At 43.4% G+C, this 27,256-nt stretch overlaps 1 protein-coding gene across 1 annotated transcript in view; it reads right to left on the bottom strand.

Moving 5' to 3' along the window:
- Positions 1–26,705, bottom strand: part of msh3 (mutS homolog 3 (E. coli)) — a 38,013-nt gene extending 11,308 nt beyond the window's left edge. The window contains exons 1-20 of the mRNA XM_084550711.1: positions 26,443–26,705; positions 26,224–26,341; positions 25,786–26,069; positions 25,265–25,522; positions 25,007–25,123; positions 24,805–24,922; positions 24,573–24,712; positions 23,837–24,003; positions 19,030–19,139; positions 18,745–18,859; positions 18,223–18,307; positions 17,284–17,393; positions 15,253–15,385; positions 13,608–13,795; positions 12,115–12,283; positions 11,847–11,911; positions 9,358–9,474; positions 8,986–9,093; positions 7,403–7,517; positions 6,796–6,953 (exon numbers count right to left, since the gene is read on the bottom strand). Of these exons, the coding sequence (XP_084406837.1) occupies positions 6,796–6,953; positions 7,403–7,517; positions 8,986–9,093; positions 9,358–9,474; positions 11,847–11,911; positions 12,115–12,283; positions 13,608–13,795; positions 15,253–15,385; positions 17,284–17,393; positions 18,223–18,307; positions 18,745–18,859; positions 19,030–19,139; positions 23,837–24,003; positions 24,573–24,712; positions 24,805–24,922; positions 25,007–25,123; positions 25,265–25,522; positions 25,786–26,069; positions 26,224–26,341; positions 26,443–26,589 (2,822 nt within the window). The 5' untranslated portion in view covers positions 26,590–26,705. The remainder of the gene's footprint in view (positions 1–6,795; positions 6,954–7,402; positions 7,518–8,985; positions 9,094–9,357; positions 9,475–11,846; positions 11,912–12,114; positions 12,284–13,607; positions 13,796–15,252; positions 15,386–17,283; positions 17,394–18,222; positions 18,308–18,744; positions 18,860–19,029; positions 19,140–23,836; positions 24,004–24,572; positions 24,713–24,804; positions 24,923–25,006; positions 25,124–25,264; positions 25,523–25,785; positions 26,070–26,223; positions 26,342–26,442) is intronic.
- Between the last annotated feature and the right edge of the window lie 551 nt (positions 26,706–27,256).

Consider the following 27,256-nt stretch of genomic DNA (forward strand, 5'->3'; position numbering starts at 1 on the left):
TGTTGCGGGAATATTTCAATTCACGCTTATTCGACTATGACATTAGAACTGATGGCACTGAGATAATCCCCAAACTGCTGTTGTTCCTCCAGAAATCCAAAAACCACCCACAAGTGAACAGACAAAGGATCTGCCATTTTCCTAATGTAGAATTACACCTACACAGTCTTCTTCCAGGAGAAACACGTGAGCACCAAAGGAAGACAAAAGAAAGCGAGAGTGAACAGAAACTGGGTGTGAAGAACGCGGGAGAGAGCAGCAGCCGGAGAAGTTCCTCTCTTTAAACAGAGCAGAAGAAGCAAAAGAGGAAGTCGGCGTCCGATAAAATGTGTCTGAGGGTGTGGACGGTTACATAGACTCTTTAATCTAATTTTAACCACTCATCATGTAACACGCCACATATTGCCGTCAACTCTAGGTTCCTCTTTTAAACAAAGCCTTGAAGGGTACAAAAATAAATGCTTTTTCTGATGTTGTCTCCAGTTAATTTTACTCAACATCCAGCAATTTGTAAAAGCCTTCGGGTTTAGTTTTTTAATTACATAATTCAGGAACTGTCCTCATTTAGCCACTCGTTACAGATTACAGATAGGAACAGCTAATTAAAAACATCCACCATTGCTCACACAGCCAAACAGAGAGACAAACATATATTCTTTTAATCAAAAATATTAATCTGTACTCCACTCATGTTTCATGGTGAAGCATATCTTTCCGATCTCCTGGGTGCAGGATTTAGGTACACTCTTCTAGGAAGGCCTTCCACGTGGCTGCAGCAATTTGAAGCAACCAATACGCAGGAAAGGCCACCCAAAAGATGCTCGGTGACATGGTCTGGTTTGAAACTGGAATCACAGTTCATCACAGAGTTGTTGGTTGGGGTTGAGGTCAAGGCTCTGTACAGGAATATCACGTTCTACAAGGCCACGTACAAGAGCAGTGGGATTTCCACACATTAATGGGGCCTTTAAAACTCTGAGATTACAGCTGCACTAATGTTTCCTTAATTGGATGTAAACAAGGAAACCGTGTCCAGCCTCAGAGCAAAAGTATGAAAAACAAAAATATCTGAACTGGGGTTTCCACATACTATTGGAAATACAGTGGGCATGCTAAACACGAGAAGGATTTGTGGCATGTGCCTTATCTCCACCGTTTATTTTTAACATACCGTTAGGTACGAAGAAAATTCAAGAGTGGTGCAGTCGAATTAATTTGGTGTTTAAACATGATATTAAAGTAAACTAAAATAACATTTCTAACTGAGACTAACTGATGAATATCGTGGCTCTTTAAGCAGGTCCTACTGTTTGTAATTTTGCCTAAAGGCCTTTCATTCACAGCACACCCGTCCGCCCATCCAGAGCAACTTGTGGTTGAATATCTTGCCAAAGGACCAGACCTACTCCACCACCTGACTCATGGCTGCTCCGTACATTTACATGTAAAAAAATAAAAAAAAAAAAAAAAAAAAAGGTTAGTGAAAGAGTGTGCCTTGACTCTATGTAAAGACAAAATTGAACTGAATAGAAACTGATTAGTTGAATGCTTCATGAGCTTCACATCCAGTTCAAGAGCTCCTCTGGTGCACAGATGCAGACTGACAGACAGACAGCACTGACTCATCTGACAAAGGCTCGACTCCAGCTGGACCACAGATGCCACATCCCTCTGCCAGTCAGAGCTTCTCACCTCTAAATCTGTCTTTTCCCGTCCCGTCCGACCTTCTGCACAAGCGCCTATGAATGAACTATCAACAGGAGCCTCCGACGCAGGAGTTACCATGGTTACGTCACATGCCCAATAAGAGAGAGGCGTGGCAAACATGCTGCTGCATTTCGTTAGCCAATTCACAGCGCGGTCGCGTGCATGCCCTCAAACTCAGGGGAAATTCGTGACAGATCCATACTGCGCGGCCGAAAGGGTGGATGGATTCCGATTAAAAGGAACGGTGCTGATCACGCACTCCGTCTGTCCACTGATGAGGGGATGTACAGCAGAAACACAGCAACACTCCGCCAGCTGGGTGTCCTGCTGGTCTCATTGAGTCCCTTCCTTCCAGCTAAAAACACTGACGCCGAAAATAGCTTTATTAACACCTCATACATCCCCAGATAGCACGTTTAGTCACGTTTCAAATGTTTACCTGACACTCGTGGATTGTTGTTTTCTTTCAAAGTGCTTGGTGACGTCATGTTTTTATTATGTCATCCTATTGCTCTCAGTTGGATCAATGAAAAGCCAGTCCAACCAAGCATTATCAGTGAACCGAAATATGAGCTGAAAACTGTCACAAGCTTATGACGTTCAGAAGATTCAGGTCGTTGGTTACTCACTCACCCTCGACCTGCTGCATCGCTTTAAGGGATACTGAAGAAAAACAGTCCACAAGGTTTTTACTCTACATATGAGTCACACAAGATGATACATCAGCTGGATATACTTCAACTTACTATCACATATATTTTTCACTTGGAAACACACACACCGATCAGCCACAACATTATGACCAATTGACGGGAGAAGTAACATTGACTATTCTTGTGACAATTCAATGTTCTGCTGGGAAACTTTTGGACCTGGCATTCATGTGGATATTACTTAGACATGTAGCGACCACCTAGACCAGACCAGGCACCCCCACCCCATAGCAATGACAATCCTTGATGATTTAGGAACAACTCAAAAAACATGGGGGGGGGGGGACAGCACAAGGTGTTGACCTGGCCTCCAAATTCACTAGATCCCAAACTGATCAAGTATCTGTGGTTATGATCCACAGAGGGCCCTCCCCTCAACCTAAAGGCCCCCACTAACAACATCCTGTTGCCAGACACCACAGGACACCCTGAGAAGACCCATGTCCATTCTCTGATGAGTCACAACTGTTTTGGAGGCACAAGGGAGACCTACACAATCTGATCGGTGTAAATACTACCACTAAATGATAATTCATTTACATCTTTGTTTATTTTCATTACACTTTTATGTGGCTCTCAGGAGACTGGAATCCACTTTTAATAAAAAATAAAGAAGGAAGCAAAGCAACACATCTTCTCTATATAGATAGAAAATACATCTCAGCACATTAAAACTTGCCACTGACAATTATGTTGTCATGTATCTTGAGTTCTCCCCTGTTTGTTCCTCAGTTTTGAATCATGGATTTCTGCCGAGTTGAATCCTGTCTGATTTAAACCTCCCGTAGTTTCTGTGGTGCACCAAAGGCCTAACCAACTCTGTGTGCCACCTACAAGAAGGCACAAGCGCTCGGCTGCACCATAAAAGCTCCCAAGAAGGAATGATTTCATCTGGGATACAGCATTTTCCCACATGTTCAGCATGTGCACCGACGCCCACCTAGACGCTGATGTTACACAGAAGCCTGTTGGCAGCAAAACACTTGCTGCTGTTTGTGAGGTCTTGTGACATTTCTGGATACGTGCCACATTTCCGAAGCTCAAAAAAAAAAACGACGCAAAAAAATCTGCATTTTCTGAAGGGGGGAGGTTGTGAAAGACTTTAAGTAAAACATGGTATAATCACTGTTAGGAGTCCATGGTCGATTAAAGGTCCTTTCAAAACACACTTTTACATTCTGCTTCCTCTTGCTGTTTCCATAACAACCATGAAGGGATGCAAGAATGTGCTCTATAACCTTCAGGACTCAATACCAACAAGAAAGCACACGCTGCAGCTGCACTCTGAGCTACCGGAGTTATTCTGTTCAAGTCTGTAAAAGAACAAACATACGTAGAACAATACTTAGCTAAAATTCTGCCAGCACCGTGGAGTGGGCAGGAAAATAAAACCAAGACGTGAACAGGGATGCAGCTTTAAACCAATCTCCAAATTATTCTCTTTATCCTCCCTGATAATCAATCATCTGGATCAGTCCAGACAGGATTATCCCATTAGACACCTAAGTGCCATCTCATTACCCCCAACCCACAAAGTCTACTCAAGTAAAACCCACAACCTCTCATTGATGTGTGTTTCTCTCTCACTCATAAACATCTAACATCTTCCCTCGCACACACACACACACACACACAATGAGGCAATTCCCACTGCGTCTATTACACTTGACGCAGCAGTGGGAATTGATTGAGCATTTGTGATCAAGACAGATTCTCCTCAGGATCTTACGCTCTGTAATGGAGAGCAGCCGAGCAGCCCAATTAGAAACAAAGAGGACGACAGGGGTACCAGAGGAGGTAAGACAGGACCAGCGGGCAGAGTGTGGGTGCATTTTCCCTGCGGACGTTAATTAGCTATAAGCCGCGTTGTTTCTGAGAGAGAGAAGGAGCATGTTAACCTCCGACCCCAATCAAAAGACCTGACTTACCAACGGAGGACACACATGAGCAAACAAACGCACAGTTCACCATTGCTCGGTCTTCACTCACTCTACAGTCAAGTGCAAGAACTAATCCACAGCTTGAGGTTGTTTACTCCTTAATTAAAAGTCAGCAACTGTAGCAGAACACTTGTTTGTTTTTTGTACCCACTTTTATATGAAATTTGCAGCACTTGTCAGTTACTGTTTGAAAAAACTACACTGTGTCTTGGCTCCTCCTCCCAGGCTCAAGTAGCAGAGATGTAGAAAGAGAGAGAGAGAGCAGCAGAGATCGAGCGAAGCTAGAGAACGAATGAAGAGCGGAGCGGCATTTCTTGGAAAGAACAAAGCAGTGACGTAAAACACTATTTCAACACTATTTTCACTATTTGCAGTGATGCAACCTGGTCGCCACCTTATAACCTGCACTCTGTGTAACTGGCTGGGGGTTAAAAACACGACATGGCCAGAAATGTTCCAAACTCTATAGATTTAATGGATATTTCTTTAGACCATTGTTTAACATTGTGCTTTTTTTAAAAAAAGGTGAAGAATATGAACCACAATTTTCCCGTCAGACTCTGTTAGATCCCTCATTTCACATAACATCTGCCATATTTTACCTTCCACTCCAAGATATAAACGTTAATTTGTCATTCAGATGCGAGTTTTGCTTATTTGCTTTCAAAAACCTTATTTTAACCTGGAATTAGTTTTACAGATAAGATGTCTTAATGAATTTGTACTGTGTGCGTTTATTTCTATTCACAAATCCGATCCGTTAATCCAATAATTTGGCTTTTACGCAGAACTGTGAGGTCTCTTGTAGGCATGAGAACCAACCAAAATGACCTCACCTCATGACACAAATCTAAGTCTTAACCTGTTTCCCTTGAGGACAGAAGCACAAATGAACACACACACACATACAGTCTCTGGCTCCCACTGGGTTAATACATGAGAACATGCTTAAATCTACAAAAAAGACAATTACACACATCTGCAAGCCATTAGGTCTAATCACATAGTGCAGCAGAGGCAGAATGACGGAGACCTTATATTCGCCTGCGTTCCACACTAATATGTAGCCAGGACTGGAAACTACATGCAGAGATAGTTGCTACTCTCTTTCTCTTATTATAATAAGAATAATCATCTGCAGGAAAAAAAAAGCAGCATCCAACAAAGCCTTATTGTTTGTTTCTGTACCCTATCGAAGCATAATAGTACAACAGAGCCTGCTTTGACAAACATCTCTTTCCCCCCAGTACACACCTCGTCCTCCTCCTCCTCCTCCTCTGTGTTGAGGAACAAAATGGGATTAGAAGGGATTAGTCTGAGTGTCAATCCTAAAAATAAACTGTTTGCAATGAAGGTGACACGCGGTGAATTAGGTGATTTTGGGGAGGGAGGGGAGAATAATTTCTTTGTCAGGTTATTTACACAGTGGATTAACCAGTATCCTTAAGTGTAATTGCACCAATACGAAGGAGTCATCAGAGGTGAAAGTGCCCTGGCCTTCCACTCGACACAGACTAGAAGCTAGACATCATTTCAGTCCATCAACAGAAAGAAAAGACTGTCGGTCACAGCTACATTGTGGTGTTACTCGTGAATAATGGACTAGGTGTAGTGCACATGCTGTAAGTGTGTGTATACATTATGCATGTATATTAATGAATGTGTTTTCAGGAGCTAATGCATCAGTCTTTTCCTCCTCTTTAAGCAGCCTACCAGGAAAAACAAGCATCTGCATGTTGGATGAGATGGACACGCTGCTGCAATCGAGCCGTGTTCATTTTCCACCACAGCTGCATAAAAGTGATTGCTTTCACTAATCTCTTCTAAGAATCCACAATGTTTGAAGAAGCAGATTCGGAGCTGGAGGTCACTTCACAGAAATTACAGTTTTTTTTTTTTATATGGATGACGTATTCGCAAGAATGCAGTCCGAAGAAAGAAAGAAGGAAATAGAAAGATATAGGGGGGATATCCAGTGTTTCATAATTAACTTTATTAAAATTAAAATATCAGTTAAAAGGGACTGTGATGTTTGCAAATGACTAACAAATCGTGGCAGCTTTAAATCAAACCAACTAAATCTTAAACCAAAAAAAGCTCTGACAGATTTTATGGCTCAAACAACAAAGCTGCACCAGTACTGGTTATTTATTTTTATTTCGAAACCAAAATCTTCTTTAAAATCACTGGTTGCCATTTGCTGTCATTTCAGGCTGTCTATGTTGTTTAATTATACATGTAATTCAATTAAATTTCATTTATATAGTGCCACTAACAATCCAAAATGTCCCAAGGTTCTTTTGGTGACGTGCCAAAACAGAACCCAGATCATGAGGGGTACCCATCTTTTTGGGGCCAGCCATGAAGAAAGACAAAAGAGGGACAGTGGTGGCACAGCAACAAACACACAGGTAGATTTCTGCTTGTGTCCGTACCTGGTGTAAACTCCATCCAGTATGCCGAGACAGGCCTCAGAGGCCGGGACGTAGGAGCCCATCTGAGCCATAACACAGATGAGGGCAACCTGGCGGATGTAGGAGCTCTTGCCCCCCATATTAGGCCCAGTGATTATCATAGTTCTCCTGCCATCACCCTAAAGGAAGGGAGAGAAGAGAGAGGAGAGAGGAGAGGAGAATAACTGTGACATAGACAGAAGGCAAACGAGGAGAGAGACAGAATAAGATATTTGCATGCTGTCCTGCACAGCTGAAGGGGTGGGTGGACTGAAAGCTTGGCTTCTCCTCCCATTGGCTTGTGCTTCTGTTGCAAGATTAGCCTACACCCACTCCAGCACTGAGCGGGGAAGCAAGCGTGTGTGTGTGTGTGTTCGGCGTCGTGCAAGTCTTCATGTGCGTATTCATGAGTGTAGGAGCATGTCAGTGTGTGCTGTTGCAGTTTTGTTTCAGGACTGTCTCAATGAGTTAGGGAGCAGGCAAATGTCTGTGTGTGTGTGTGTTTTGGCTCCACCTTGTCCCGGAGCTCTCTGAATGAGCCTGTGTGTGTGTGTGTGAGTGTGTGTGTGTGTGTGTGTGTGTGTTGTACCTGGAGTTCAGTGTGGTTGGGCACATACTGGTTATTCTCTCCCATCAGTAAGTCTATAGCAGGATGTCTGCCGTCCCTGATCATAATCTGGTGCTTATTTTCGCACACCTCTGGCCTAAACACAGAGAACACACTCCGTTAGGCTCGCACGAACACGCACACAATACAACACATTCCCAAACACTTGTGCGGTGCATGCATTAAGATGTCCCGCCCTCAAACTGTATCTTGCTACAACATCATGAACAGCTGCTTCCTTCCTTTTTTTTTTTTTTTTTTTAAACATCACAGACTGCACGATACTAATTTATCGCAAAGTGACCATAAACATGTCAAATAAACACTATATGCTGTAGATATTTACTTTGCAAGCACTACTCCACTATCCAAGATGGCAGTGACTGTGAATAATTTCTTCATTTATTATCTCTGACCTGGAACCAGTCCTCTGGACAAAATTCATTCAGTTACAAGATTTGTCTGCTAAAATGCCTGAAATAAACAATCTAAAACTTTTTTAAATCCCTTGTTAGATCTTGCCACGATGACGCTACACAACTTTAGTAACAAAGCTTTACTCGGCTGGCCTTAGGCAGATGGGTCCCTCCATATGAGCTGGGTTCTGCTCAAGGTTTCTTCGTTAAAAGGGAGTTTTTTCTTGCCACCGTCGCCTTCAGACATGCTCTGGGGGTTTCAGACCGGGTTTTGTAAAGCGTCTTGAGACGATTTGTACTGTTATTGATGCTATATAAATAAAATTGAATTGAATTGAAACACCCAGACAGCAGAGGTTTAAATACGACACTTCCTACCTGTCACTTCCTGAGGAGGGATTTAATCATCGGCACGTAATCTGGATCCCCTGATTATGCTTTTACAGTTATTATGGTCTGTGCAGGGGCATACTTATGCTTTTCAGTGGAACTGATTTGTTTTTTTATTCATTTGAATGAAGAACGTGTACAAAATGGGTAGTTTCTTTGAGTTTATCACCTTCATCAGTTGGTATTGTTTCAAAGAGAATGCAAGATTGCTTGTTCAGATATGCCAAAAAAACAACTACCTGCTTTTTTTACTTTAAAGTTAAATGTGTAAACCCGATACCCAGTAATAAACAGACCTATCTATGCATCAGTTATGCTTTACTAAAACACGCACACAGAGCAGATGCATTTCCTTTAAAAAAAAGGACAAAAGTGCAGAAGTCAGACACCTTGAGAAAGAGAGAGGGAGGAAAAACAGAACTGACAAAATATCAAATGTACAAATACCGCACAAAAAGAAAATATATACGGAAACAGACAATTTAAAGGTGCATGTGGGATTTTGTGTGTGTGTGTGTGTGTGCGAGTGAGTGAGTGAGTGAGTGAGTGGGAGAGATGTTGGTGTTCTGGCAGAGCTCACTGCAGAGCCCGGTGCACACACCCACGTACAGCCTGTCTAAGACTATAGGACATGACACAGGACACCCCCACACACATAATCCCACACATACAGTAAACACACACACACACACACACAAGGGCACAACACGTCCTCAGACGCACACATCAATATTTATGGCCGTCATGAGTGGACATCACCTGCAATAGTCCCCTTGTTTAGCCACCTCAGCCAATGAAAAGAGGCAGTCCATGGTTGCTAGGTGACTAATAGCCCTTTTCATGGTGTGGTAGTGCTCCCCAAACTGACTACGGAGAGAGAGAAAAAGAGAGAGAGGAAGAGAGCGTGAGAGACAGAGAGAAGGGAAAGAGATTTTCAAGTGTATATTAAGGTAAGTGCATACCGTGTTCTGAGTAGACAGCACTGACGGTGTGTACTTGACTAAAACAGACTAATTCTGGCAGGCTGAGAGCTGTGGAGGCTCTGAACAACATACCGACATGTTTTTAGAGGTTTTTCATTTGACTTTATGATCATATGTGTGTGTGTGTCTGTGTGTGTGTGTGTCATACTCCAGAAAACTGGTCCACTCCCTCTGGCAGTCCAACAGTAGCTGCTCCCTGAGCTGCAGCAGCTTCTTGTAGCGGTCCACCAGGAGAGGAGAGTGATACCTGCTGACTGCCTTGGTACTGCACAGGAAAGGTGGGGAGGTGGAAGAGGCAACGAGCAAAGAGAAATGAAAAAGAATAAGCGTTTAGTACATCAAATCGTTATTAGCATTCTGTGCAACATGTTTCTTGAGCGACGATTTCCTAAATGTAACACTTCTACACTTTCCAGAGGCTGTGAAATAGCAATCGCTGTTATTAGGCTGTGGATCTGTTTCTAAATCGACTACAGGGTCACACAGTGTAATATGTAGCTTGGACAGAAACAGAACACCGTGTCAGAGGATAAATCAGGATTTAAATACACTTGCAGGAGGGATGATCATTTTGGGTGTTGCAATTTTCACAAGATTATTCTCCGCCTTTGATCTTGCAACCATTTGGGAACCACTTTTATACAATAGGTAAGGTAAAGGTAAAGTGCTTTAATTGTCATTATACAAGTATCATATAACGAAATTACATGGTCAGATGGGGGGTTGGTCCTGAGCCGCTGCGACCGCGCGCGCTGCCACTGTGGGCCAACCTGACCTAGCATGTTTTTTTGATGATGGGAGAAAACCCACGCAGACACGGGGAGAACATGCAAACTCCACACAGAAAGGCCCTGACAACTGAAACCTCTCTGCCCCGGGGATACAAACCAGCGAACTTCTTGCTGTGAAGCACCAGTGCTACCCACTGTGCCACCATGTTGCCAATAAAGTTCATTCATTCATTCATTTTTTTGTAACCGCTTGTCCTCTGGAGGGTCGCAGTGGTGCTGGAGCCTATCCCAGCTGTCATTGAGCGGCAGAGGGGGGCAAACAACTATTCACACTCACACCTACGGCCAATTTAGAATCACCAATGAACCTAACGAGCATGTCTTTGGACCATGGAGGGAAGCCGGAGTACCCAGAGAGAACCCACGCAGACACAGGGAGAACATGCAAACTCCACACAGAAAGGCCGATGGATTCAAAGCCAGAACCTTCTTGCTGTGAGGGATCAGTGCTAACCATCACATCACTGTGATATAAGAAAAATAACAGAGACGGTGTCAGAAATCAGAAAACAACAGAGTAGTTGTGGAGAAGCGTTTCCTCTTCTAGATAAACTATTTCACACTCATGGAAACACGCACTCCCCCTCTCATTCATTTGAACGGAGACAGGTCATCGAGGCAGAAGTTAAGGGGTTGCAACATCCAGCAAAACAATGCAGACATGTCTACCAGGCCAAGAATTGAACCTGGCTCAACGTTTGCTGCAGCGCAATGTGACGCCGTCCCAGATGCTGCGTGGGTGAAACAAATTCATTTAAGTGACTGTAACAGGAGGATTACACTGTACGGCGGATCCTGTCCCAAATAAAACTGCAGACATCGTGCCAAATATTACAAATCAATGTGCAGTGTTGCCGTTTAAAAACATTTTAGCAACCAGTTTCATATTTGCACATCCAGCAGACGAGGTGCAAGCCGAATTAGCAACCTTTTCTAGACACCAGAGGAATTGTACTGTAGCGGCTGCTTTATATTTAACTGTGTCTTGCTCACCACCAACTGCTCAGGAAAATATCAGGACCTCAGAACTGCTAAAAGCTCTACTCTGTGGCATCAGCTAATCACTACCTTTGAAAGTGAAAAGAAAGATGTTAAAGTGGAACTGGCTTATAAATGGAAAGAGTGTACACTTTGATGGTGCTTTTTTTTTTACCTTAGTGATACTTAAAGCAGCTGGAGCTGGCATGAAAGGAGCTCATCTGCCATTGGGAGCAACATTAGGTTCAGTGTTTTGCCAAAGACACTTCAACACTTCTTTGTAAATTTGTGATCCTGTCGTACAATTTCCTTTGACATGCTTGATTTTTGAGTTGAAAACAAATAGCTTATCTTATTTACAGTTCACCTGCCAACCTGGCCGTGATATTGTCCGTATATGTGTTTATTATATTTAGAGATATAAAATTTCCATCTGTTTCTTCCCAATAGTGAAACTAATAATAGGCTCCCTGGTCAATTTGAAGCTGTAGCTACAGCGAAAGCCCAGACCCTAACGCAGTTGGCTGACGTGCACCTCCCTAGAAAAGTAGCCACAGAAAGACAGTAGAAGTAGGGGAGAAAAGACACAGCGCCGACTAGCGTTTTTACAGAGTGAGCCGGACTGACGAATGTACAAATAAATGACTCGCACCGGCGTAGGCTACGTGCATAGGTTATGACGTCTATGTCCCGCAGAGGCATAAACCGCACTTAAATCTTGGACGAAGCTTCTGTGAGAATAATAATTAACACCACAAAAACAAAAGCTTTTAAAAGACAGTTAATTCTAATGGAAACTCTTTTAACCAAAACTCATATGTGTCAGTGACTGACTGTGTTTGTGTGCTGCAGCTGTGAGGGAGCTGACCTGCTGATTTTGACCCAGTCACGTGGAACCGTGGAGGCCTGCGAGTTCTTCACCTCAATCAGAAACTGAGGGCAGAGGAGGAGGAAGAGGAGGAGCGAGACTTAGATAAACACGAGCAAAGCAGACAGGCTAAATAATGTGTCACTCCTGATTAAAACAGACACACAAAGACATCAGATGGTCACTGTGTCTTCCGCCCGCGTGGCCATCAATCTCCTCCCACCTTCCATTCGCTCTGTGGCTTTTTAAACACACACACAGACGGTACCTCCTGCCCAGACACGGACGTGTAGTCGAGGGCGGGTGCCTTCAGCGCCAGTCGGACGTCCTTGCGGTGGTCTTGAATCTCATCGAGGACGGCCTGGATCTGCTCCGTTCTTTCCTGCAGCACCGGGAACCCAGACAGATCTGAGAAGAGCTCTGTCTTATTCCCCGACCTGCATAGACGCACATTTAAAAATGAGACAGCTGGCAGCCAACATATCACACCACGATCCACACATCCTCAGAATCACAGATAAAAATTGAAGGACATGAGCCTGTTGGTCAGTCTGACCCTTTGGAGTGAAAACTGAGAAAAAGAAATCATCCATGTGCCACTAGACGTGTCCTTCACTCTGATACTCGTGCCAACTGTTGATCATAGATTATGTGGAGTGACAGCAGGCATCTATCATCACCCACTGTGCTGTATCTTGCACTCTTTCTGAGCCCAGTTTTGAGGTACTGTGGTGGGTTTTTCTGATTCACATTAGTCATTTATGTAACTGCTTATGGACATAAGGGCTTCGTTTCAGCCTGGAGGACTTGTTTCTGGATCTATGCACCAGTCTAACAACTGATACTGCAAGAGATTATCAACAAATCTGAATATAATCTATCTGAGAAGAGTTAACTGATGGGCATTATAATGTTTTTGTAAATATATTTATGCATTTTAAATTATGAAATATATTTACCAAAGGCATGTCCATGTTTAGAGTGTGCCAATTAAAATTACATTCAGTTGTTGACAAATCAGCTCTTAAAATATGATGACTGCTGACACTCTTTGTATCTGAAAGATTACGATGATGAAGATTACTAAACAATTTAAATTAAAAAAAGGTATATTCTTTCACGCTGAACAATAAGTGGAAAGAATTCTTCTAAAGTTATTTATACATCGATCAGGCATAACATTATGTTATTCCTAATACTGTATAGGTCTCCCCTTGTGCCTCCAAAACAGTTGTGACTCATCAGAGAATGGACATGGGCCTTCTGAGGGTGTCCTGTGGTGTCTGGCAACAGGATGTTGTTAGGCCCCCCCTTTGGGTCCTATGGGTTGAGGGGATGGATCCCACAGATACTTGATCAGTTTGAGATCTAGTGAATTTGGAGGCCAGGTCAACACCTTGTGCTGTTCTTCATGTTTTTTTTTTTTTTGTTGTTCCTAAACCATTTTTATGTGTGTGTCTGTGTCAGGCTGCATCCTGCTGGGGATGGCTGCTGCCATCAAGGAGTGTCATTGCTATGGGGTGGGGGTGCCTGGTCTGGTCTAGGTGGGTGCTACATGTCTAAGTAACATCCACATGAATGCCAGGTCCAAAAGTTTCCCAGCAGAACGTTGTATTGTCACAAGATGGTCAATCTGATTTACTTCTCCTGTAAGTGTTTTTAATGTTGTGGCTGATCGGTGTATACTGTATATATTTTACAGACTTCGGTTCCTCCTCTGTCACCTCCAGATACCTCCTTCTTCTGCTGCCGGATACTCACTTTGCTGCCTTTTCATTGAGCACCTTGAGGAAGCTGTGGGCCGGAAGCAGCAGGTCAGGAGTGTCCAGCAAGATGCTCTGGAGCAGCGTCGAGCTGATCTGTGACTTGACAGCTGGGAGCAAGGCCTCCAGTTCCAGCCCCAGGCGAGAAAGGCTGCTGCTAATGAGGTAGAACTCCTGCGTGGAAGACTGGAACACACACACGAGCACACACACATCGATACGCATGACGTCTGATGAGGCATTTATGGGTGAGCAATCAGTAGAATCTCAGGGGTAACACGAGCAGCAGATGATGAAATGTTCATTCATAAGCTAGAAATAAAAAACATATATATCTTCTTTATTTAAAAAAATAATAATAATAAAAATTCTCTTTGTGTGTTTGTTAGATTTTTGTGTGCGTGATGTGTGACTGGGGGATTCTGTAAACCAGCGCGATTACATCACTAAATTTCATCCGCGCTGGATGTGGCAGTCGAGCTTAAAGAGCGACCATCTATTACAGCCAGGCGCTCCACTCATTATCAGGAGCAAGTCTTCGCAACACCGCAGCAAGAAAACGCAGTTATTAGCAAAGGCTGCCATCCTTGTGTTTTACTTTAAGCTTCATTTCCCACTCTTTTGGTAATTGCTGACAAGCCCCATTATATAAAAAAAACACAGCTGTCAATAAGTTAATAGCAGCTCCTGTTTTATGTTTCCTCAAGATCGATGAGGTGGCTTTAAAAAAAAAAAACAAAAAAAAAAAACTGTCGATAATTTCATGTGAAATCAAGTTAATGATTAATCAATGCCCTGAATGGAAATACTTCTGAAGGGAGGGAGGTAAATTAAATTTTATATATTTCCATCGTATTGCCATTAGGAATGTTTCTGTATTTCACCAAGTCGTGAGCCTCGGGTTAATGAGGGTCACACTGACAGTGGTTTATGGTATTAATCACATGCAGCAGTTTTAACGCTCCCCCGTGTCGCTCAGCTATGAACCCAAACAGACAGCAACCGGAGACTGTAAGCATGTCCTCCCTCCCATTATGTCAATGGAGCCATAGAGACACAGGCCATTACACACAGGCCCATTTATCTACAGATGGGCACAATGACAATTAAGGCCGCTCTGTACGTCTGGTGTGTGTGTGTGTGTGTGTGTATTCAATGACATTTGATCATTTTCCTTTAACAATAGATGAAGGAGTCGGAAAGTTGAACATGAAACAAGACATCAAGCTCAGACCAAGGCGTCTCTCTCACTTCTGCACAAAACACACACACACACACACACAGAATCCAGCCTTTTGACATTTCAAAAATGGGCCCGATGGGAAATGAGACTGTGTCAGACAATCAGGCAAGTGCCACGGAGGCAACTGCTCCCCGTTGTTAATCAAGAAGCATGCCATAAAAAGGAGAGAGAGAGAAACGGGGTGAGAGAAAGACAAAGAAAACTGTCCGTGCTTTCACTTTTATGCAAAATGACAAGAAAAGAGAGTTCTGCTTTTCGCCTCTTGTGTCACATTAGTTTTAACCGTGTCCCTGCACCCACACATCTGAGATAACGAGTCAGAAGCTGTCGTATCTGACGGGAACGACGGCCGGCTCTACAAGAATAACCATGATTGTTAAAGAGACGTGTGTGCTGGTACCTTTTTGTGGTAAATGCTACAGATTCCCCTCTCCAGGTCGGGCAGATGTGACAGCAACGATCTGATGGAAGTTAAAGTTACAGAGTCCGACCCTAGGAGCTCCTGCACGGCATCCTGCCTCGCCGAGATAGACCTGTGGGTTCACAGAAGAAAGAAGAGAAAGAAAGAGGTGCAGAAATTAGGGAGGAAGAGAAACATCCAACTCCATTTGGAGAGCTGAATCAAGTCTTGATGGAGATTAATGTTTTTCCAGAAAGGTGATTTGAATCTACAGTTGCTAATTTTACACTGAATTATTTCTAACTTTTCTTCTACTTCAGATCAATAGGAGGAGAGGAGAGGAGAGGAGAGGAGAAGATGTTGAGGAGGGGAAGTAGGGGAGGGAAGACGAGAGGAGGAGAGGAGAGGAGAGGAGAGGAGAGGAGAAGAGAGGAGAGGGGAGGAGAGATGAGATGAGATGAGATGAGATGAGATGAGATGAGATGAGATGAGATGAGAGGAAAGGAGAGGAGAGGAGAGGAGAGGAGAGGAGAGGAAGTGGAGGAGAGGAAGTGGAGGAGAGGAGAGGAGATTAAATGAGAGGAGAGGATTTAGAGGAGAGGAGAGGAGAGGAGAGGAGAGGAGAGGAGAGGAGAGGAGAGGAGGTTGAGGAGGGGAAGTAGGGGAGAGAAGACGAGAGGAGGAGAGGAAGTGGAGGAGAGGAGATTAAATGAGAGGAGAGGATGTGGAGGGTAGGAGAGGAGAGGAGATGAGATGAGATGAGAGGAGAGAAGAGAAGAGGAAGTGGAGGATAAGAGAGGAGAGGATAGAAGATTAGAGGAGAGGAGAGGAGATGAGAGGAGATTGGATGAGAGGAGAGAGAAGATGCTGAGGAAGGGAAGTAGGGGAGGGAAGACGAGAGGAGGAGAGGAGAGGAGAGGAGAGGAGAGGAGAGGAGATCAAGCTCAGTCAACTATGAAAGTGTCTGAACAGCTGACTATCTAACCACCTATTAAAGTCTTCTATTAAAGACACATGATATAAACCCTCTCTGTGAGAATAAACCACCAGAAAACCACCGGAAAGAAAAAAAACAGATCATAACAAGCTCAGTGATGCAATAAACTGTAAATCATCGGCAGACTCGGTCATGAATGTATATATTTTGTGTGTCTGTGTGCGTGCACACATGTGCATGAGTGTCCGTGTCATGTGCTGCGTCTTGGAATTAACATGCCTGGGTGTAATCCGGTTTTATTCATGTTGAAATTCTGCGCTATCTGTATAATCTGAAAGCAGTTCCCAATCCACCGTCGTAATCCCTGCACAGTGGAGGAGGGAGGGAAAATACTTACACACTGGATACGTGGACACGGTACAGAGAGGACTGGACTATTATAACTGAGAGCCTCTGTTTTTAATCAAGGGGTGTCACCTCCAAAGCAACTTTCTGCTAGAGTTTCTCTTCCTGATATTTAATTTGCTGGTTCATAAACTGGTCAATTCAAATCAGATCAGAAAAGGAAGTTCAAAAAAAAAAATCATAAATAAAACAAATAGTCTTACCTAGCGTCTTAAAGTCAGGTACATTTGTCTTGGTGGATGTTATAGTTGCCACCTTCATGTCATTTTGTAATAACAAGAAGGAATAACATATGTTTCTTAAAAGCAGATTCGCCTCAGAGCATGTCAATGTCATGCAACCTGATGTCTGATGTTCCAGGTAAGTAAACCCAAATTTAACAGAGTTTTTATCCTCCTCCACAATCACATCTGATAAAAACGTGTCAATGATTATCATGAGAATCTGTCCCATCTCAACCAGTCATGCCATGTGACATATTAGTGTCATAAGCACAGCCTGAGAGGCCTAATTCGAGGCAAGGACCCTCCCTCACTCCGTTTCTGTGATCCAGACCTCCACGCAAAGAAGACCAACTCGTATTCAGATAGTCTGTGAAGCTAAATGACATGAACAGACAATGAAGCTGAATCAGTCCTGACAGCCGCGCTTCATCAGAGGTCAGAGGTCAGAGGGCACGATGTACTCACTGCGGGTCTGTGAGCGGCTGGCTCACCCACTTCCTCATCAGTCTCCTCCCGAACGGAGTGCGAGTGTGGTCCAGCACCCACAAAAGGCTCCCCTTCACGCTACCGTCTGTCTGGGATGGAAACACACAGCTCACGTGAACATCACTGTGAGCTACGAGCGTTAAGGTGAAGAGGACTGAGCTGAGCTTGAACTCCATGCATGACGCTGTACGCTGCAGGAGCAGAGTCATGCTGAACTTTTGAGTGTGTCACCCGCACAAAGACACGGCCTTTGTGGAAGTTAAATGCGTGACTATGAGTGTGAACTGATTTCTTTAGGGTGTGCATTAACAATGTTTTGGCAAATAATAAAAAAAACTGCTACGGAATATTCTATCTATCTGCCTGTATGACATTTCTAGCTGGACTGCTGTTGGAACTGGCAGGTGCTGAATGCATGACAAAAAGAAATTCCTGCACATGTACAGTAAATTATCATCAACATGCATTAGCAGGAGCGGAAGAATTAGGACATAAACCCTACGTGATAACAACTGGACTTGATTTATCTCAGACATAAAAGCAAAGCAGGTCAGTTTTTGACCTTTAAAATCCTGCAACAGCAAAAGAGAAAGTAAACAGCATTCAGCTTGTGCATTGCATAGTGTGTACAGCCAAATGCTCCAACTGTGTAGTAAAGGATTTGTCTCAGCTTTGTAAAACATACTATTACACTAATACTCTCTGAAAGGAAAAATGTTCGAATGCGTTGCAGCGCTGATGTTCAGGCCTGCATGATTAAAATGAGACAAACCGTCCAGGCCAAAGCCAAAGGTAGATTTGCATGCGCAGATGTTTTTGTTCAGCATTGCTCAGCAGTATGCACTAGATACATGAAGTATGGTAAACCATTTATTATCATTATGCTTGACGAGCGGTAATAGCCGCCAGCGCATTTACCTGATTGCTGAGTATTTCCAGGTTCCTTAGAGTGGCAGCGTTGAGGACCAAACCCTCCGACTGACAGGACAGACGCTGGAATGAGCTGCATGGAGCAACAAAAAAAAAACTATTAAAACACATCTGTGTGATCAAATGATCAACGTTTTCTTCTGAGATGATGAAAACTCCTTTTTTAGACTAATGCAATTCTAATCACAGAAAAAAAATCTAAATAACAAGAAAAAAAATGTAACAACTTCCCCAAATCTAAGGTAACAACTTAAAATGTCCTCTTTTTATTAGTGCACAACCCTCAGAAATTCAGTTTACAATGGTGTGTAACAAAGAAAAGGAGCACAGTTTTTCATTTTTAAAAGGTTGAACTTGAAGTAATTATTAAATTGTCAAAATATTTGACTGTTAATATTCTGTCTGTTGACTACTTGACTAATCTCGGAGGATTTCAGGAGCCAGTGGGAACACTAGATAATCACCCTTGCAGCTCGTGTTGCTACGTGCTGCGCGTTTGTTTTCGTGTACCTTTCGCTCCGAAGAACTCTCTCCAAGTTGAATTCTTGGAGGTACTGGATGAGCGGCGCCAGACAGCAGATCACTGGGCTCTCTAAGGAGGCGACGCTCGACAGAGAGCGGGAGCCTGAAGGACGCAGACACGTCACATTTTCAACGTTAAAACACAGCCGTGAGTCACGGGCCCTCTCCTCAGACTGCTGCTCTCAGTGACAGGAAATGAGTAACTGAGGGGAAACGGATTAAAAGGGTGGAATAGAAAACACGCCATGCAAGTGGCATCAAACACAAGCGCACCTTTCTCCTGGGCGTGGCAGTAGAACTTGGTGACCGAGTTCATTGCGGAGGCGAACTCAAACTGAGCGCTGTCCCTCTTTTCAACCCGCACCCGGTCATCAGCCTGAGCACTGGAAGTGAATAACAACAGTAAAGTTTATTTATTCGCACAGATCTAAGACGTCAGTGGCGCTTGTGACTGTACAGACAGACAGATGACGGAAACACATCTCATATCCGATCATCTTCCTTCCTGTGAGAAACATTGGACAGAGCGGGACTGTGTGTGTGTGTGTGTGTGTTCAGTTATCCCTTTGTTCATTTAGACTCCATGGACACACGTGCACACGCCGTGTCCTCCAGTCGCACACATAAAAACACACTGCATCTCCCCCCGGTGCTCCATCGCATCTCCCTACTGCTGCATTCACGCTCTCGGCATTGCTGCTTTCAAGGACTCGGTTGCTTTATCTCCTCTGTTGTTGCCAGGGCAACCAAGGCAAACACGTGGCTTTGGACGCAGTGCTGGAGCATTTTCTTTCTTCCGTTTCCTAATGCCCATACACAAGCACACACACACACAGAATAATCATAATATTCCACTTGAGTCACTGGTCGTACCAGGAACAAAGGTTCTATGGAAGTAATCAATAGATGGCGTATTGTGCTAGCAGTGCATCTTGGACCATTAATCATTTTACCAGTCAATTCAACCATATTATGAGATTTACAAGAACAGCGACAATCACATTTATTGATCCAGGGCTGCAGTGTAGCGTTTCTTTTTAAACCCCCCCCCCCCCCGACAGTGCCCTGCATTGTGGATGCGAGTTTTAACACTTTCAGTCTGAAATTAAACTACAAAGGTGGATGCCTTGCGGTTTGGGTTCTAATTATAACTCTTGCCTCAACACAATCTGTATCTTTGCCAGCGAACATGTGGACATTTAGAAGGTGAAAGGTCACAGCGTTCATCGTGTTGGTTAGCATTCTGGTGTAAAGCAGATGGACGGGATAATAAATCCCAAATTTTGGCCTGATGGTGTATGAGAAGAAAGTTAGGGATCGCCACAATGTCGTAACAATTTACTAAATTTTATAGTAATCCATCCAACCGAAAACCACAAGCATCAAGCTTGTGGTTGCACTAGACAAAATGTCTTTAGGATTCATCTTCTGAGGACGATGAATGACAACATTTATAAGCTTTTTCTGCAATAGTTCTTGGAATACGTTATTCTGGACTCAAGTCTCATCCTACATTGACCTCCCAGGTGTTTTACACTGTCTGTATTGTATTGTCTTTGCACTGTTTCTTGTTCTTGCACCGTTTGCACTGCTTTCAATTGTCTGTATAAGCTTGCACACGTGCACTTTATGCTCAGTCCCTTGTATTGTTCTTAGTCCTATGTCTTCATGTAGCTCCATGATCCATGGCCAGTAGTACTGCATCTGTTTCCCCATTCCTCTGGATAGTCCACTAAATCTGCTATCCACAATTTCAAAGCAGGACCAGCGAGTGGTGTTGAAGCAGTTCCCAGAAGGAGAAATGTCCTTTTCCATACTGGGGGCACGTACTTAGATTACACTCTCCCGAAGCAAGAACATGTCTTGAAATCAGGGAAAATTAAACCAATATATCTCTGTGGCGAGACACCACTACAGGCAAATGGGAATGTGTGTTTCAAGTTCATGTAAATGCTCAGAGCGACGTGATAGTGACAATCAGTCAAAGGCAGGAAAGCTAAAGGTTAAGTCTGACAGGTCAATGTGCTCAACAGATTAAGGCCCGTGATTAGTATCTGTTGCTGTGGGGTGAATACAAACCTCCGAGAGGGGCTACTGAAATCTATATACACCATTTTAAAATATGCAAATGATGTGTTTTGTACTCGTCTATCTGAGGACGCCTGAAATACTCCTGCTGTCCTACCAGGATTCGCGGAGGTAATGTGTAGCTTTGTGCCAGTAGTCGACTTAAAATCTTCGGAGAAGCAACAACATTTAGGTTGGCAGCATCACCCTGTGAGCTTTTCAGTCATGCTCTTATTCTGACTCATGACTGCAGGCTTTGGGTAAGTAAAATAACTAATACTTCACCTAGCTACGGCCAACCTCACAGGGACTCATTACCAGCAGCTCCATGGACACAAATCCTGTTGCCAGGGGGTCCCATCTCGTCAGCCCACCCCAGAGACACAGACGCCGTCGAGAGAAAGTAAGCGGCCGAGAAAATCCCACTTTAAATGTTCACCTGTGCGAATCCTGCTTTGTTTCTTAATGGGTTGCAGTCACATTAACATTTAACAAGTGTCAATGCCGACATCCATCAAGACTGCTTTTTCAGAATCTATTGTGTATATTCGTCCTCTCGATCTAATTAATTAAAACCAAGGAAAAGAAATATTCACCAAGAAAAATATCTTGGAAAACTGACAATAGTATTGATCTGTGACGGGTCTGGAATAGCCGTGTATTGTCTGTGAATGTCCATCTGAGCTGAGAGGACAAAGCCGCCCTGTATTTGCATGATACAGGGCGGCAGATTGAGAAGGGTCTCGTCTCTGATGAGCACAGCGCTAGAGAGCAGCGCTGTTCAAATGCAATAATTGAACTGGCCTTTGCAAGCCCGTCTCCTCTGTAATCACTGAACATGGACGTCTGAAAAAAGGAGGCAGAGAGGTATAAAAAAAATAAAAGGGAAGGAATGAATACAAATGAACACAATTTTGTGGAATGAAATGAAAAAAGGAAGAGAAAATAGCCACCGGAAAGAGAAAAAAGGAATAATTTGAAATGTGTGCTGTCAAGGAGTCAAAGAAAAAACAGAAAGTAGCAGACCTCTCTCCCATTTATCCATCTATCCCCTTCTAATCTAATCCTCTCCTCTCCCTCCCACTATCTCGTTTCATTTTCACAGCATAATGCAATCACGGGCGGGCTCCAGAGGATCCCATCCCCACTGGTGTGAACACGCTGGCTCCAGACTGTCAGCAAAGACGAGCCGCATGCTGCTGCGACGGGAGGCAACAGGTTTGTGGAGAGTACGTCAGTTCAACGTCAGAGCCGCCCCGGCTGAGCGGTTAGTCAGCCAATGAACAAAGGACAAACTTTTTGTGCGTCAGACTGTAAGCGCTACATGGAAGTCTTCTTTGAATCAGATGAGAAGCTTAGCATATATGTTAATAGCAGTGCAAGGATGATTTAAACTGAGAGCGTTAGCTTGATTGTAAATACCGATCTGTCTTTTAAAGTGTCAATCTCTGTGATTCTTCATCGTTATGAACTGATGTCTGTAGCGACATTACCGGAATAAATGCTGTATTAAGTTACAGCTAATGTAGTCTCAACAGATATCTGGGTATGAATGCACAATTGTCATCAGATGATAGCTGATGGGCTCAGAGACTGCCGCTAATGCGAGAACATTTCCTGCTGCTGCAGCTTCACATTAAAAGCATTTAACTGGCAAAACATGAGTAGACGTCTACCATATATAGACAATAGAGTCATAGTTGGAATTTTTATCACAGCAGCTCACTTTGAAGTGCTGCAGGGAGAAGGAGCAGCCACAGTGAGCTGTTAGATGAAGAGCTGCAGGGCAACGAGATGCATACCTCCACTGTGCAGCAAACAAATGTCTACTCAGAATGATGAAAAAAGCTTGATTTTATTTTAATAAAACCAGTTTGTCTTTTGACTTTTAGTATTTTACTTTATCTGCCGTTACCACCAGTAACTACAGGTATCGGCATATCAACCAGGACTGATTCATTGTGGTGAGTGGTAAAATAACAGTAAAATAGACAGACGCATGCCAGTGTGAACATTAAGAGCCGTTGTGCTTGATGCAGTAATTTCGCTCATAATGACCGTTAAAGTTTCTCTGACGCCAACATGAGCCCTCGGCTGTCTGACTTTTTACAGAGATTTTAAATTGACCTCTTTCTCTGTGGACAGTGTTTCGCTGCAGCGGGTGAAGAGTACAAAAAGAGGAGCCAGATTTTATATCATTCAGTTCAAAGGGCTCACAGATGCATTTATTAACAGTAAAGCCACTTGCCATCTGTAATTATCCCAAACTTTTATTCAACTTTTTATTCAGTTTTCTCCAACAGACTGATTCAGCTCTGCTCCCACAGTGAACACTACAGGACATCAATCATACCCTACTCAATCAGCCTGTACAACAAGTCTCTTTTCTGTAACAGATAACACCATGTTATTAATGTTAATGCACATTATAGCACCTTATTAATCCTATATATTTATTTATTTATAATATTGCCACAGGATAAATAAAGTTTCTATCTATCTATCTATCTATCTATCTATCTATCTATTTCTTGAACACTTGCCTATATGCAAATTTTGTTGATTTTATTTTATTTTGTTAATCTTCTTCTCAAGAGTATTTTTTTATGTGTAACTGAACTGTGTCTAAGTCTAACATTTACAACTACTTCACAAAATCTAACTAAATATTTTTCTTAATAAAGTATATATTATAAGATCATCTGTTAAGGAGGAAAGTGATCCTGTTTATTGGTTGTTAAACCCTGTTTATTCCTCAGGTGAAACCCAGGTATGCTGAGAACCAATATCACATTACCACTCCATGAGCTCGCATTGATTTCCTCACCCAGACCGATCCAAACCGTCTGCCTGCCTGGGGAAATCTAAACGCAATCCCTTGGAATGAAATGCACCAAACGCACACACAGTTTTGCAAACACACAGATAAGCCCAGCACCTGATTGAGGATATACTGTAGCGCTGTGCAGTAAACGAGCGTGTGTTGCCCCCTAGTGGCCTGAGAGCAGATTACCTGGCATTGGCGATGCTGTGCAGGAGCCTGTCAGTTTGTTCGGAGAGGTCGGAGGGAACGAGGATCTCCACGGGGTTGATCTTTAGGACACGGTTCTCCAGCTCAGACCGAGAGGGACCATCGGGGAAACAGTCCAGTAACACGTCTCCTGTGCTGGGTTGAACCGCCTACACACACATACACAAACACATGAATCTTTTTTTATCTCTGAATTTTACATGTTTCGATAAAACCATAGGTTCACATTACAAGTTTTATTGAAAATGATCACTACATTTTATGTGGATATGTTTTTCTAAATCAGATTATGTCAAAGACGTAGTTTTGGCTGCACTATTGTCATGACTGTGTGGTACTGTGAGTTGCTGTTATTCATCTACTTGCCAAAAGAAATGTTAAATAATCAAGATTTTTACCTTTTAACCACCAATACCATAATAATTTAATTATTATTTAATCACTCTAGAATAATTTCTCATCTCTAAGGAACAGTTTAGAAGAAAGTATTTTCTTTTCTTAATGCATTGCAGAGATAATTAAAGATTAGATTAAGAATGGATCGGGGCCGAGACAAATTAGTCAAGACATATCTAATTATTATGTCACCCTGCAGGGTAAGGTATTAAAAATTTCCCTCGGGATAAATAAAGTATCTATCTATCTCTCTCTATATAATTGTTAAGCTGCTCAAACCTGAATAACAGGCAAGTTTATAATTAACAGATTTCGTACTCACCACCAGCCCTACGGTGAGCTGCTTCTTCAGTTTGTCCCAGTTCTCACTGAGACACAGCAGGAAGCTGTCCGGAGGGTCCAGCACTACGTCACCACAGCCGCCCTCCTCCACATCCCGGAGTCTGCACACCGGGTTGACGTCTCAAAACAAAACAGTCAAGGCTTAAGACAAACAGGGAGTTTTTTCTACTTCTTTCGAAGGTCACACATCAATTCACTGACTGTAAGGATACCCTCTCCCACCAGAGTGGACTTGGTGTACAGGGCAGTGAGCTGACGAGTGAACAGAGCGTTCCTGTTGGCCCCTGAGGCCTTGATGGCAGAGGTCTCCGTCTGCTTAACCACACCAACCTAGAATAACAATACGGAGATGAGAAAGAGCACGACTCTAAACCGAGTTGTAAACGGGAACCACATCGGAGATGTATTTCACACCTTGTGCCCGTGAGACACCAGCCGCCTGACGTGAACAAACAGGCGGTGCGTGGGGATGCTGCACGTCATGAAGTTATGATCCAGGTGACAGACGATGTTCAGCTCCTTTGCAGCGATCTGTTCACACGCACAACAACACAACATCAGGCTCAGGTTCTCAAAGATAAACCTTTCTCCCTCTGAAAAACTGAAGCAACGCTTACGTTTGTTCAGTCTGGAAAAGCAGCGCTTGTGAATTTCACATTTCTCAGCTCTCACCTCTGCATCCTCTCCAAAGAACCTGTACTTGTAGCCACACTCCACAGCCAGCAAGGCGTCCTTATGCTGCTGTTTCAGCTGGATGACCTGCTGCTCCAGTGGAGTGTAGATGCTCTTAGAGCGTCTGGATGGGACGCTAGAGTCTGAAGGAGGGCTGCTTCTTCCTCCTCCTCCTCCTCCTCCTCCTCCTCTTCCACCTCTTCCACCTCTTCCTCCCCCTCCTCCTCCTGACTTTGCAAACTGAGACAAGTGGAAACCAGTCTAAAGAAAAAAAAATAATTACCGTATCAGTTTCCTCAAGAGCAATCCGTTCTCCCTGTTCTACTCATAGGTGACTGGCATGTATAATATATCATCAATCCTACATGGTGAGCTTGACATTTTACTTGGCCTCCTCTAGGATGAGCTCATATGTCAGATGCTTGCCGCCACGAGGGCTTAAACCATCATCTAACCTGCTGCCCTAAACACCCTCTGTTGACGGTGATGTACCAATGGCGTAAGCATCTTTTGTGGGATACCTCTTTTGTGGCAGCCAACCCAGAATCCTCCTCTTCATCCTCACCCTCGTCCTCTACTTGCTGCAGCCTGTTTGGAATCCCGTGTTGATCTGGAACATCACAACGAGGCCAAGAGCTGCTGCCGAGACCAGAGATATTAATGCTGGCGCCATCTGCCTTTGACTCTTTCTGAGAGTCGCCGTGACTGACGCCGGGATCAGAGGCGCAGGTGAAGCCTCTCAGCTTCTCCAGGGTGGAGGAGCTGAGGCTGCCTCCTCCTCCTCTGCTCGACGCTGGCTTTGACTCTGAAGAGAGAGGAAAAAGATCCTGTCACGTCAGTTTAAACTCCACATTTGCATCATGTGCAGGATCATCTCATCCCAAACTACAAAAACATGCTTAAAGTAATGTCTTGCTTCTGGAAGCTGGAAAGAGGTGAAATGGATTTGCTGTCTGCACCTTTTGTGCTCTGGCATGTTGCAGGCTCACACTCCAAATCCTCCAGCTTCTGGTCTGCATGAGAAAGCTTAGCTCGTTTTCTTGGCAATCCAAATTCATCATCAGAGGAAAGTTTCTGCTGCAGGACAAAAAAAAAAAAAAAGAATGAGGTACAATAATTAGCATTTTGCATTTAGTTCTGATGTGCGTTAGTGATATATTCGATGAAGCACACCTCACCTTGCTTCTTGAAAGCTTGTGCTGAGCAGGATTAATGTCACCCTGAGTGCTGGAGGCAAAGCTGCTGCTGCTGCTGCTGCTCAGTCCTCCAAAGTACCTGCTAATGGAGGTCTGAGTGGTGCAGGACTTTTTCAGAGACTTCGGCATCTTTCACTTCTGTTTCATATCAGATCCATCCTCCAAACACGTACAGGAATCCGTGTGCATACAAATACAACAGTACAAGGATTAGCAGCAGCTCTCCCGGTTTTTCAAAACATAGCGGCGCATGTAGGACGTCACACGGGCGCGTAAATGACGCAGACAACGTCAACTTCGAGCGAACAAGAGCGTTTCCTGTCACGTCTTACAAAATAAACCAACGTTTTTTTATTTTATTTTTGTTTTTGTTTTTTTTTAATTATTATTTTATTTAGCAATGGGGTCAATGCTCATGTGTTTGCAAACCTGCCCATAACGTAAAGCAAGACTTAATCTCCTTTCTTTTCCTGGAAGAGTTCTTTTTTACAATTTCTATTTTCAGAGACAATAACTGCAGATGAAAACTGAGCCACCAAAACATTAAGAAACCATATGAGTTCAACTATGGACCATGATAATATCTAGTAGTAACACTCAAGTGAAGGGTTTGAAAAAAAAATTCTCCAACTCTTGGCATCTTGTTTAGTTCCGTTATTTTGTCAAGTTTTTATTTTGAGACTTGTTTCTTCCGGTGTGCACAGGGGGAAACCCACAGACTGTATAAATATGTTCATGCTGTCTGTGGCTGAAACTGTTTTAAAACAATTCATGAGCAAATCAATAAGTTCTACGC

Source organism: Chelon labrosus (genome assembly GCF_963514085.1).
Source record: "Chelon labrosus genome assembly, chromosome: 9".
Classification (NCBI taxonomy): Eukaryota; Metazoa; Chordata; class Actinopteri; order Mugiliformes; family Mugilidae; genus Chelon; species Chelon labrosus.